This window comes from Manduca sexta, chromosome 25, assembly GCF_014839805.1.
Source record: "Manduca sexta isolate Smith_Timp_Sample1 chromosome 25, JHU_Msex_v1.0, whole genome shotgun sequence".
Classification (NCBI taxonomy): Eukaryota; Metazoa; Arthropoda; class Insecta; order Lepidoptera; family Sphingidae; genus Manduca; species Manduca sexta.
The window spans coordinates 10,422,183-10,434,283 of record NC_051139.1 but is presented as its reverse complement, the minus strand read 5'-3'; the positions used below and the strand labels follow the sequence as shown (position 1 = coordinate 10,434,283).

The 12,101-nt window shown below is 34.7% G+C and overlaps 2 protein-coding genes across 6 annotated transcripts in view; one reads left to right on the top strand and one right to left on the bottom strand.

Annotated features, from left to right (window-relative positions):
* Window positions 1–1,463: 1,463 nt before the first annotated feature.
* Window positions 1,464–5,355, bottom strand: LOC115452811 (zinc finger protein Gfi-1b). Its single transcript, XM_037442854.1, has 6 exons — window positions 5,121–5,355; window positions 4,625–4,985; window positions 3,925–4,550; window positions 3,466–3,661; window positions 3,059–3,334; window positions 1,464–2,179 (listed from the first exon to the last, which is right to left on the bottom strand). Exons 2-6 carry the CDS (start codon window positions 4,766–4,768, stop codon window positions 2,021–2,023), a joined length of 1,401 nt encoding a protein of 466 aa, XP_037298751.1. The 5' UTR covers window positions 4,769–4,985; window positions 5,121–5,355; the 3' UTR covers window positions 1,464–2,020.
* Window positions 5,356–8,306: 2,951 nt separating this feature from the next.
* Window positions 8,307–12,101, top strand: part of LOC115452813 (transcriptional coactivator yorkie) — a 49,126-nt gene continuing 45,331 nt past the window's right edge. Inside the window, exon 1 of one of the 5 annotated variants that reach the window (XM_030181425.2) lies at window positions 8,307–8,929. In XM_030181425.2, coding sequence (XP_030037285.1) covers window positions 8,457–8,929 — 473 coding nt within the window. In that variant the 5' untranslated portion in view covers window positions 8,307–8,456. The remainder of the gene's footprint in view (window positions 8,930–12,101) is intronic. The other 4 variants (XM_030181424.2, XM_030181423.2, XM_030181422.2 and 1 more) reach the window with 4 other exon arrangements.

The following is a 12,101-nucleotide window of genomic DNA, read 5'->3' as shown; positions in this document are numbered from 1 at the left end:
GGCTCTTCGTCGGGCCGTAGCGCAACGGTTACACCAATATAACCGCCCAGTCGCCCCCCAAGAAGGCTGGGCGGTGGTAATAAGGGATTTTTTCCACGAGAAAAAAAAAGGTAGATAATTCGGCAATAATTACAAGGAATGGCTTTAGGAAGAGATAATTGATTTGCAAGTGTCATCTTTGTCATTCATATACAAATATTATTTGTTACAAATTAATGGTTTAAAATAACATTGGATTGAATTTAGTTTAGTTGTTTCAATATTATTAAGTATTAAAACAAATTAAATAAAGATAAATAATTGTAGAAATATGATCTTTAACTCTTTTTTCAATATGTAATAATAATATCGAATAGATCGATTTTAAAAATACGGCTAGTGCGCCGTTGAAATAAATTAAAGTCATAAAATTTGCTCAATATGAATACTACTTTTTAATTTGGTTATCGAACGGATTTTATTGATTTTTGTAGGTGCGTCGTCGATAGAGGCGATAACAAATAGGTGGTACCTAAGTATTTGGTGTTATGTACATATTGACCCTTTGATTTTATTATAAAGCACATACATAATCAGAGTGTTCTCCACATCCAGTGTGTACGTAGGTATATATATTATTTCTTACTGTAATCCTAAATAATAAAAAAAGACAAATAATCGATAATAACAATAAGGTGATGTAATAGAGGCACCAAGGCACAAATGCTATGTAAGTATATAATAATAATATATTATGGTATTAATCGTACATGTCTACAGGTAGGGCCTGAGAGGAGTGCAGAAGGCTAAAGTCGTCTGATTTACTAATCGTTGGATCGATACCCCGTAGCCCCGTGTGCGTTTCCCTGCGGATAGCTAAACTCGATGGACTACGTTGTTAGTTGAAAGCTGAGTACCGTGTATACTAAGATTATGCTCATACCGATTTATAAATTAAATGACGATGATATTGTTCAGAAATTTGAAATTATTTAGCTATAATTCGTTATACTTTCCTTAAGATGTACTCCGTGGTGATGTGATAAATTTACTTTAGTCCAAAATTGTAAATTACGTTATGAAAGCATCCTAGATCTGCTTGTTAGTGACGTATATCATAACTTTTGATCCCGCCCACAATTCAACATTTTGCAATGCAAGTACCAATTCCTATCTGTCTGTAAAATAGTAATACAATTACCAACTATTAAATTATCAACAGAATCTAGCCGTCGTGTTAAATTATTTATCATTCAAATATAAATAAATTAATCAATCAATCAGGCGCAGATCTAAAATGCAGAGCCGACTTTAGTCACGTGGGCGTCCAGAGTGAAAAATGTTCGGCATCCTGGGCGGCACTTTCATCCCACCCATCTCAATGAATGAAATTTTGGTCTCCCATCGACAAAGTCCTAGCTTCAGCTTGAATGACCTTTTTTCACCTTAGCGACACTGCAGCATAGATTAATGTAAGTAATTACTTTTCGTGTAGAACTGCCTGATTATGTAAACTTTTGCCAAGCTAAAGTAAATTTAGAACTTGTGTTTCGTTAATAAGAACCTGTTAATTTTATCAAAGAGTTTGAAAATGAAAAGCCACAGAATAAGGATTTTGCATACTACGACGGAACCGCGGCCGCTGGACATTCGCGAGATTGTATTTTTTAAAATAAAATAATGCCATTGTATTCGGTTATTGTCTCCTTTGTCTAGTGGCAGCTTGTATAGAATGTGTATGGGGAAATCCTTTGGTTTGATCGGACAACACTAAGGGTTTTTTCAACACGCTTTGCCACAAACTGGATTCACCCAGGGAGTCAGGCTGGTGCAGGCCGGGCGTGCACATAAACTAAGACAAAGCCTTCCTGTAACAATATGCTTTAAAAAGTGTATAACTCTGGCCCACATTGGAGTAGAATAAGGATGAGCAGGCAGTTCAACAGTTTGCTGTCTTGGTGAAATTATATGACCAACATTATTTGATTAAATATTGGCAACATCAGTTCCTCCACAATGTAATTATTCATTTAGCTAAAACTTATTTCAATAATAGGTTTTTGGAAAGCAATGCAAGTGGTCGATCTTGTAATGGATGCATCTTGTCATGGTGGATTAAAAGGCCTTTCCTGGTAACAAACTTCTCTGGACATATGGAACACTGGAAGGGTTTTTCACCAGTGTGCTGGTACATGTGGTACTGAAATAATAATAAAAAGATAATTATAAGTAAGATTGATAATACTATACATATATATATATATATCATTAATTTTCTATGAGGTCAATTTCAGGGTTATTAAGTTTTAAATTAAATATAATTATAATATCTGTATAACATCAAAAGGCTGCTAGCCTTACTAATTATTTATTAGGTTTGTATACCTCAAACCCAATTTCAACACTTCTGCCTGAGTGTATGATAAGTCTAATGTAGTATTACATGGTAAGTATGATAATGTATTCTAGGCCAATTGTGGTGAGCCTTTGTCGAAAAAATTAAAAGCTTTCTGAAAGCTTTTGATTTTGGAAAAAACGGTGTCCATTAGTTTTTTCTTTGCATGTGTAACTAAAAAGTGATATCTACTTTTAGGCAAAGCATCAGTAGAACTAAATTCATAAGAAAAGAAATTCACGAAACTAGAGCAGTGATCAAAATGTAGTTCTATAAATTCGTTTTTTTATACAAGTGTTAAGAGGCAGATTTTTCAGCTTGTATAAAATGACCATTACTGGATATGTATATTTTTCGTTTATTGAAATTATAAAAAACGCTTGAAAGGCAATCATATCTAAGCGACAAATATACCGAAAATGAATTTTATAAATATTTAGAAACACCATATTTCTCTGTGTCATTCGATCTAGATTTTATAGGTCTAAGACAATTTTATAATCATTAGACCTATATCTTTATAGAATAAAAAGTTTAAATATTATAAATTTTCATAAATCAAAGCTTAAAACACTACTCAATTTACTGTTTGTCGCTTGGATTAGCTTAGATATGATTGCCTTTCAAGCGTCAATAATATCTTGAATATTGTTCAACATATTATTGAACAAATCATACACTTACAGTATAATTATCTCTCCTCAAAAAACTATGCTCACATATTTGACATTGATATTTATAAATTCCCTTCACATTTGTTAAGTGAGTTTTAGCCGTGGTTCTCGAAGGCAATACTGGATTTTCTTTAGTTGTACCATTCCATCTCCTTACTTTGCCCTCAACGCGTCGTCCAGGATGCATGCGACTTCTGTGTGAGTAGCAATTACCAGAACTTGCAAAACTTTTTTCACAGAAGGGACATTTATAAGGTTTTGCACCTGTGTGTTGGTTTATGTGAAACTGAAACAACAGAAAATTAATATCATATTAAAGCAATAAAATATTATTTGTGCAAGAAGCACCAGAGAAAGGTTTACAAGAGTAAAAATTATGTCACATTGAACATCAATTTATTTATCATTTTATAATACCTTTAAGTCTTGGTTACGTTTGAAAGTCTTCTTACAGAAAGGACAATGGTATGGTCTTTCACTGCTGTGAGTAATGTTGTGAGTTCGCAAACTGCCCCAAGTTTTATAAGAGCGACCACATATTTTGCATGTGAATGACTTGCCTGTGGAAGCATGTACAGCCATGTGAGCGGTGTAAGTTTTTTCACTCCTGAACCTGTGAAGGGTAAAAATAAAATAAAAAAAATTCTACTCTAACAAAACTTTGATACACTAGTATATACTCATATTATTTACTTGAACTACTTACTTTGTTTAGAATAGAATAAATTGACTCCTACAAAACAAAATATAAGTAAACTTATACACTATAAAGTGAAATTAACACAACTATTATTTTGTTTATCCTACACTTCAAATATTAACTAATTAGGCAATACAATACAGAGTCATATGACCAAAGCAATTATGTCTACTTACATTCTTCCACACAGTTGACACTGGCCATTTGTTTTGTGTTGTATCTTTAAATGTGATACTAAATCACACTTAAAATCAAAAATATCCATGCATGTATTGCATCTGTATTTTTTTTCTTTATTGTCGCCAGTATGTATCCATGAATGATTTTTAAGAGCCAGTTCTGAGTAAAAACTGCGTTTGCATGTTATGCAAGGAAAAGGTTTTGCAATAGCATCTTTTTCATCACTGCTATCTGGAGAAGGCTCACATTTTTTTATTAACTTAATTGTAACATTTTCTCCATCCACCCCATGTAAATGTGTCACATCTTCCATTGAAGTACTATTGTCATAGGAAATTGGTGACAATCCTTCTTCAGAATTCTGTAGCACCATCATGGGATCTACACTGATCTCCATTTCAGTAAACTTACCGTCATCATCCGAGTTGATTATTTCAACATCATTTTCCACTTTTATAGGTGTTATTGTACAATGGTTTATTACAACTTCATCTAACATTAAACTACGATTAGTTAGCAGTTCCTGAGCTCGATGGGCAGAGTCTATGAAATCACAAACTGTTTGCAGTTTAGAACAACATTTAATGCAGATGTTTTTAGGCAATCTATCATCTTCATCTACCTGAAATATAATGTAAAACATGTTGCACACAGTATAATATTATTGAACATAATACTAACAGAATATTTACATACCTCTATGAGTAAATACTTATTAAGCTTATTTTGCAGAAGCATGGCTTCAGCTTCTGCACTGAAGATCATTATGGTTACATCTTGTTCCTCGGCGCACAGACGGCAACATCGTTCGAAACAACCTTTATTAATTTCAGCCATCATTAGATGATTAGCAGTATAGTTACTGCTTCACTTGCAAGTTGCATACTCTGCTGTAATGATTTTTCCACTTCTTACGAACACGACGTACCACGCATGCGTGTTGCGAGTTGTTGAGTCTCTATACTTGATTATTGATGTTTGAAAATATACTACACAAATGTGCAGAATAGTGCGCAGACTCGAACATAGTAATTTATACTTTAGTGTGAGCAGGATACTGAAAACAGAATCAAATAATTGTAATAAGTTTAACAGATTTTTGTGAAATGTGGTTGCTATTTTTAGGCATGTTTAGTATACAGAACTCAGATACAGAGGTAGACCAGAAAAAACACAGTAAAAGAATACCTACCTCTAGTTATAAATGAAATACTCATATACAATAATCTTGTAAGGACAATAAATTGCCTTTGTCACTTTTATACTTTTCCGTTTGTTTTGCACCATTTTGCACCATAACATAGGTATAATAGCTCAGATTAATATAATCCTCGAATACTTTTTTCATTTTATGATTTCCACTTTTGTTTGGGTCAGGAATGAATGATGTGTTTGGACAGTGATGGAACGTCACGACGAAGACAAATCCATTGAACTGGTCACTTGTAGTTCTTATTCTGTGAACTATGATTGGGATCACTGATCAAGCTCACGCCTCATACCCTGTGGGGTATGTTGAGATTCATGTACTAAAATCTCACTCACTTAAGTAATTAATCTAAGCATTAACATAAGAGTACAGGCAACAGGAACATCTTATAGGCGATAAGTTAAAAAAAGATGTCCAACGGTAAGCAGCAAAATAAAACGCTAAAATCTACCGGCCTATAATAGCGCTAGCGTATCAAAAGGGTGTGACGTGAATATAGCAAGTGTAAACCGGGTAAAATGTGCAAGTTAAAAAAAAATGGAATATCCCTTGTTGATAACTAGTGTAGGTAATTGATATACGGAGGTTGCTGGAATGGCAGAATATAAAACCTCAACTAAAACAAAGCCGAACCCTTTTTCCTTGTTTCATTCTTATAAGTACTTACTTAATCTTATAAATAACTTGACGCTATCTTCAATATTTACCCAATTGCACCGTGGTGCCACCATACTATGATGATTTTCGGTATACACTTTACCATACACGAAGTGTTTCTCTGAGCTCGACCCATCTTACAGCCATAAGATTAAAGACAAATATTTATCATTTAGCGCAATAGTGAAGATAATTTATAAAGGTACTTATGTTTTGGTTCTTCAACTAAGTAAGTATTTTGCGGTTTGAGGTAGGTATCTATTAATTCTAAGTCGTTTGGCACCGAGAAAAAAAATCTACTTAAGTACATCAAAATATTAATTTGTTAATGTAAGTAAGTAAGTATATTGAATATGTTAAATGAATACCAGGTTGCGAGCGCCTAAAGCACTCGTCAAAAAGTCTGGCTGCTTATACATATACAAACAACCTGACTATAGGTTTGAAAAAATATGAATACCTACTTATACGCTGAATAGATCTTACCTATACTTAACGGAGATTGACCTGATTATTATTAGAGCGACCGTTTTCCCGTAGAAACGCACTTTTATTTCGGAATTAAAAAATAAATCGCTTCGCACGGACTTGGCTGAGGACAGGCCTTTTTACGATGTCAGTCTAGCCACCTACGAAATTGATAGGTGTATTTAATAATCGGGAACTTTTTATTGGACCCGCCCTATTGATATACTTATCATAATAATATCATGTAATTTAGGATATACATTATACATATTATATAGGTACTTATATTTACTTAATATACACCACTAGTTTTTAAATATTTACAAAGGAAAGTAGTTTTTAGTGAAAAGTTACATTGATTTATAATTCTTAATTATTATTTCTTATCCTACCGACCAAAGGTTAACGCATACAACTAGATAGTTTTTACTATGTGTTATTGTCATTCATTAAATAATCGTTTCCTACGCACAATTTGTATGAACATTGATGGAAGAGAATCTCATATGTGATTATACTCATAGGCGGGCGCTTCCAAGATTAGTTTTAGACAGTCGTATTTGTTGCTACGCACTACACCTTCGCACTGTACTACATAATACCATTCATATTATTTCTTCAAATTCAAATCGCGCGGGTTTTTGAAAATGCTATTTCATATAAATCTTATGTGGTCGATAGTTCCCATTGTTGCAAATTTATTCAGTGACTTATGTCTTTTGTGATTTATTTCTGGGCAGGAGGATGCACATGCACAGGTACTTGCACTCCCCGACCGGTGCCCTTACATATATTTAATTTAAAAAATTCTGACTCCATATTTATAAGGTCTTACCTTCTCTACATGCCCCATTTTTTTATAAATAAAAACTAATGAAATGTACCTTAATCTAGGAATCTCGTAGTAACGATCGCTGTATCACGCGCATTCTGTATTAGTGGCCGCTTTATTGGGGTGGTATAACAGGCTGAGAGATCCATTCCAAGCATATTTATGCACACAGCAATCTTTTCAATACTTTACCTGGGTTTACTATTTTATACTTACAATATTCATAATTTTACAAATATATTCCTCTTATTTGATTATTTTTTTTATTGGTTATGATGGCGTACCCACGTAGTATAGTAAATTCAGCCCATGCGCAGAGAAAGGTTCCGTAGGTTCCCGTCATATTGTTCGGATTTATACTTACCACCTGTTTTACATTATAATTAACAACTTTACCTTAATAACATTTTAACAAAGGTTTGATTTTTACTTCTTAAGTACTTACTTACATTTTATAAATTTGTCGACGGTTACTCGATAACTTATAAATCTTTATTATCTGTTGATAGTTTTCCTTTTAGCTTAGTTATATAGGATGGAGTTTAGAGAAGGCAAAATAAGGGCTATCCTCACCGAATCTAGACAGTTCTGGTTACATAATGGGTGTATGAAAAATTCGGATGTATGATCGTAAGGTAGAGTCAGACAAAAAACAGTTACTTATATGGCAGTATTTAAGAAATGCGCAAAATACTTTCAACTCATGCACACTGATGTGCTGACCTCTGAGAGACAACTCAATATAAGAGTTAAAGTCGAGCTTCCATAACTTAATTTTAAATATTTAAGTACTTACATGCATGTATTTTTGCCGTTTATGTAGAGCATGCACTTCGGGGATCAGGATTTTATACTTGTAAAAATATTCGTAATCTTTCAAATTCCAGAACCCCATAAAAATAATTTTGCTAGTGTATCAAAAGAATAAGGTGGATCGTAACTATCTTGTTTTGTAGAGTAGGTATATCTGGAGTTTCTTTGTTCTACATGTAGAATGAAAGCTTTATGCATGGTGCGGATACAAATACCATTATTTTACACCATATTTTATGTTCAACCAAAGAGATAGTAGGTAAGCGGGGTGAGGGGCATCGTTCTCAAAGCGAAGACCGGTCCATGCTCCGAGTCGAGTAGGTAGGTACGCGACTGTAGACTGTGCTACGCGGGTGGTGTGGTGCGGCGGGTGCGCGTGGGCAGGGAGTGTTCGCGGTGCGGGCGGCCGGCGGGGAGAGCGTCAGTCGCGCAGCGAGCGCTATATTGTAAGTACGTCGGGTGGCGCCGCGCCAACCCGTCGCGTGTTAGTGTTGTGTCACAGCGGTGGGCCAGGTCGGTTTCGAGATTTCTTCGTTCCGACGTAAATAATGGCGCTGAATTCGGACGCTGAACAGAAATCGAACCTGGTCCTCCGCGTGGACCAGGATTCTGACTCGGTTCTACAGTCATTGTTTGACACAGTGCTTAAGCCGGACTCAAAACGACCGCTACAGGTGCCTCTCCGCATGCGACAGCTTCCAAAGTCGTTCTTTAACCCGCCGTCGACCGGTTCTAAGTCGCCATCTGTGTCTCACTCGCGAGAAAACTCGGCTGACTCGGCATTTGGATCGTCGTCAGCGACTGGCGCCTCACCGGTGTCGCACTCTCGTGCACATTCGTCACCAGCCAGTTTGCAACAGACTTATGCTGCGGGCCAACAGAACCAGCAACCACCGTTACACCATCAACACACTAAACAACGATCCTATGACGTCGGCTCACATATTCCAGATGATCTCGGCCCACTTCCAGCGGGTTGGGAGCAGGCTCGCACTCCAGAAGGGCAAATATATTATCTCAAGTGAGTACTTAACACTTTATTTATGAAATGATGAGCCAGCGCATAATTTTCCTGTCGAGGAAAGTAAACTGATTACCTACCTAAATAATTTCCATTTCATATTATTCATTTTGATTATGATACTATGTAATGTGTATATAGGTATGCTATCGCAGGTTGGCAAAAACAAATATATAATATAGATACTAGTTTGTGTATGCACGGGTAAGGTTTCAGCTTTAGGTGTGAGGGTTCACGGTAGTTGTAGACATATAGCTGTGATTTATGAAAGGTAAAAAATAGATAGTCGAGGTATAATTACCTAAGCGTCAAAATTATACATATGCACCTACGATAAAATATCAACCAAATTACCTCAAATAATCCCGTAACAATAACAGGTAACTAAAACGTAGTAAAAGTATCTAACCTTATGCTGAAAACCATTGTCGTCATTTATCTTATCGTAATATATACCTGCCGTCTGTATAATGATAAAAATGATAAGGCGAAGAAAATGATTCACATGCTCCATATTAGCGTTGTCGACACCTGTCGGAGAGCTGAAAAGTAAATTATGAAAATTATACCTACTAAACTGATTTTAAAGAATTTTAGCGTATCTATAATGTATATCTTTCTTATTATAGTAATAATAATATTCTAGGCTGTTCGGCACCGTAGGTGTTGCCAAAATAATTTGTGGTAGTAAATTGATTGATGTGCAATGTTTGTTGATGCAACCCTGAAAAGTTATTAAAAATCATAAAAAAAAAACAAAATATGGCAAATTCTTGGGCAAATTACTGAGCAATTTTATTGTTATTTGTCTTCAAACGATAAAAACAAATGTTTAAAAAAAATTAAATGGCCTATGCTCCTGGCATACTCTATATCTATGGGTGACGATGACCACTTGCAATTGGCAAGTTAAGATTGTAGGCTCTACATTCATAGTTTCCCTAGGGAAACTGGACCCTATGGATACGGTCCCACCGTCTAGTCTAGTCTTACCGTATCCATCAAAGTTTTAATACCAAGAACGTCGGCATCATCTTCAAAACTCAGTTGATCATGCGGGTCAGAGTCCAATACAGAATACGGCATGTATTTTACGTCTTAACCTGGGATAGATGATCGTAAGAACAAATAAGGCCTAGGCATCGGATCGCTACATTCGTATACTTGTTATAAATATGATAAATAATACATTATTATTATATTGGAAAAGGTCTATTCAGTGCGACACCTAACTCATCAAAAAACAAATTCAAAAATGTTGCTTCGGGATCGAACCTGTGATCCAAGTCTTGACAGTGCCCTCGTTTTCTAGTAAAACTCAATACACACTTATACATATTATATGCTTTAGCTTGAATTATATCTAATTTTATTTATTTTTTTTCACAATATTATTATTTCAATTGTAGACAGTAAATAAAAAAGTAGTGTATTAAAATTATATACATATATGTAGGTTATAATATATTTTATTATAACGCATGAACCTAGGAAAGTATAAATTCACGTACAAAAAATAATAATTTTATACACGATTAATTCATGATACACGGAGGTGATAAGTGGATATCTAATACCCATCTAAGTTAGGATAGTGCCATAAAAAATGTAGAGACGAATAAACGTATTACCGTTACCGTACCGTTGATATTCAAAATTGAAAATATATTATACCGAATTAAAAGATCATTAAGAAAGAACAGTTAAAGTTAAATAAATATCAAAATTACTCATAATATTAGCAAAAATACGAAGGCCAATCCCCAATGAGTATTCGATATTCAATTTGCAATTAAAGTATTATCTTTCTCACGCATGAAGTCTCACTAATTTTTCCCAGATTGAGTATACCTGTTTCAAACCTCTGTACCAACTGTACTATATTAGTTACGTAATATAGATTAATACGTAAAAGAACCGAGTTTTAAATGATTCCCCATCTCAATGTATTGATAGATTCCACTAAAAGCATTGGTATACTTACCATATAATATGACGTAAAGATGTTATTGGTACGGTGAGCGTATTCTGCTCAGCTCAAAAACCCTTCAAATCGGTATACCACGTGATGCCAGTCATGATTATTTTGTATTAGATTATTTCGTACGAACAGACGTCGGCGCTAATGCTTGAAACTAGTCGAGTGAATATGAAATAATTATTATCGATAATCCCTAATAGCCAGCCCGTAGTCTGGCGCCGTTCAGCCGTTGCCATTATGATGTACAGAGTATTTCGTGTTTCGCTTACATAATTTTAAATAGGTGCTGATATAAAGGAAAAATTTATTCGCATTCTTAACTCTTTCTTTTTTAAAGACTGCAACATACATCCTATCAGCAGTTTTAAGAATAAAATGCTTGGCATTACCCGAAGAATAACTTTGACATGTCATGATCAATTTTACACTAGATTTCGACACAATGACAAACACTTTACTGTCCCCTCTTTCTGGGCACAAGACGCCGTTCTTACTGCTGTCAGGTGTAACGCGTATAGATATTCGCTAAAACTATAGGCCCAGGTCAGGCCTAAGATCATACACAAAACCAAAATGCTACAGTAGATATACAAATCAAAAATACCACGCAGGACTTTGTTGTAATTATTGCACTGTAGATTAGATTATATTATTGACTAACTAATGCATAGAAATGCAACCATACTCAGAATAAGCTCTTTTTTAAGAAACGGACGTCTTTATCTGCTTAATCTCCATTCTTTTTCTGATTCCTCGAATATTGACAATGCATGCACGGTTCTCTTTTAACTTTAAAGAACATAATTCGCGACACCTCGGCAGGTCTAATAACTTCAAAATTCTTTTTACGTTTAAATAACAGTATATTTTATTAAACGGTAAGCTGTTTTATATAGAGGTGAAAATAATAATATGTCTACTAGTTTATGATTAGATACTTACTACATAGATGGCAAACATGTTTGACTTCATGGTTTGTATTCGAAGCTTATAAGTAACTATTTCCCAACCAGCTCCAGCTTGAATCTTGTGTTTATGCTAGTCTTTGAAAGGTCAAATAAACAGACTATTTTAATAACAATAAGCGGTTAAGACGGCGATTATGTTTAATCAATTTAAATAATAATTGCAAGTTAATGTAATTTCCGAATATTGTAGACCAAATTGAACAATAACGCAAGTATCAATCTT

Excerpts from the sequence above, each read along its gene's own strand:
- LOC115452811 (XM_037442854.1), bottom strand. The coding sequence starts at position 4,768 with ATGATGGCTGAAATTAATAAAGGTTGTTTCGAACGATGTTGCCGTCTG. Across the intron at positions 4,551-4,624 it reads ATAAGTATTTACTCATAGAG|GTAGATGAAGATGATAGATT; the intron begins GTATGTAAATAT and ends ATTATATTTCAG. Across the intron at positions 3,335-3,465 it reads AACGTAACCAAGACTTAAAG|TTTCACATAAACCAACACAC; the intron begins GTATTATAAAAT and ends CTGTTGTTTCAG.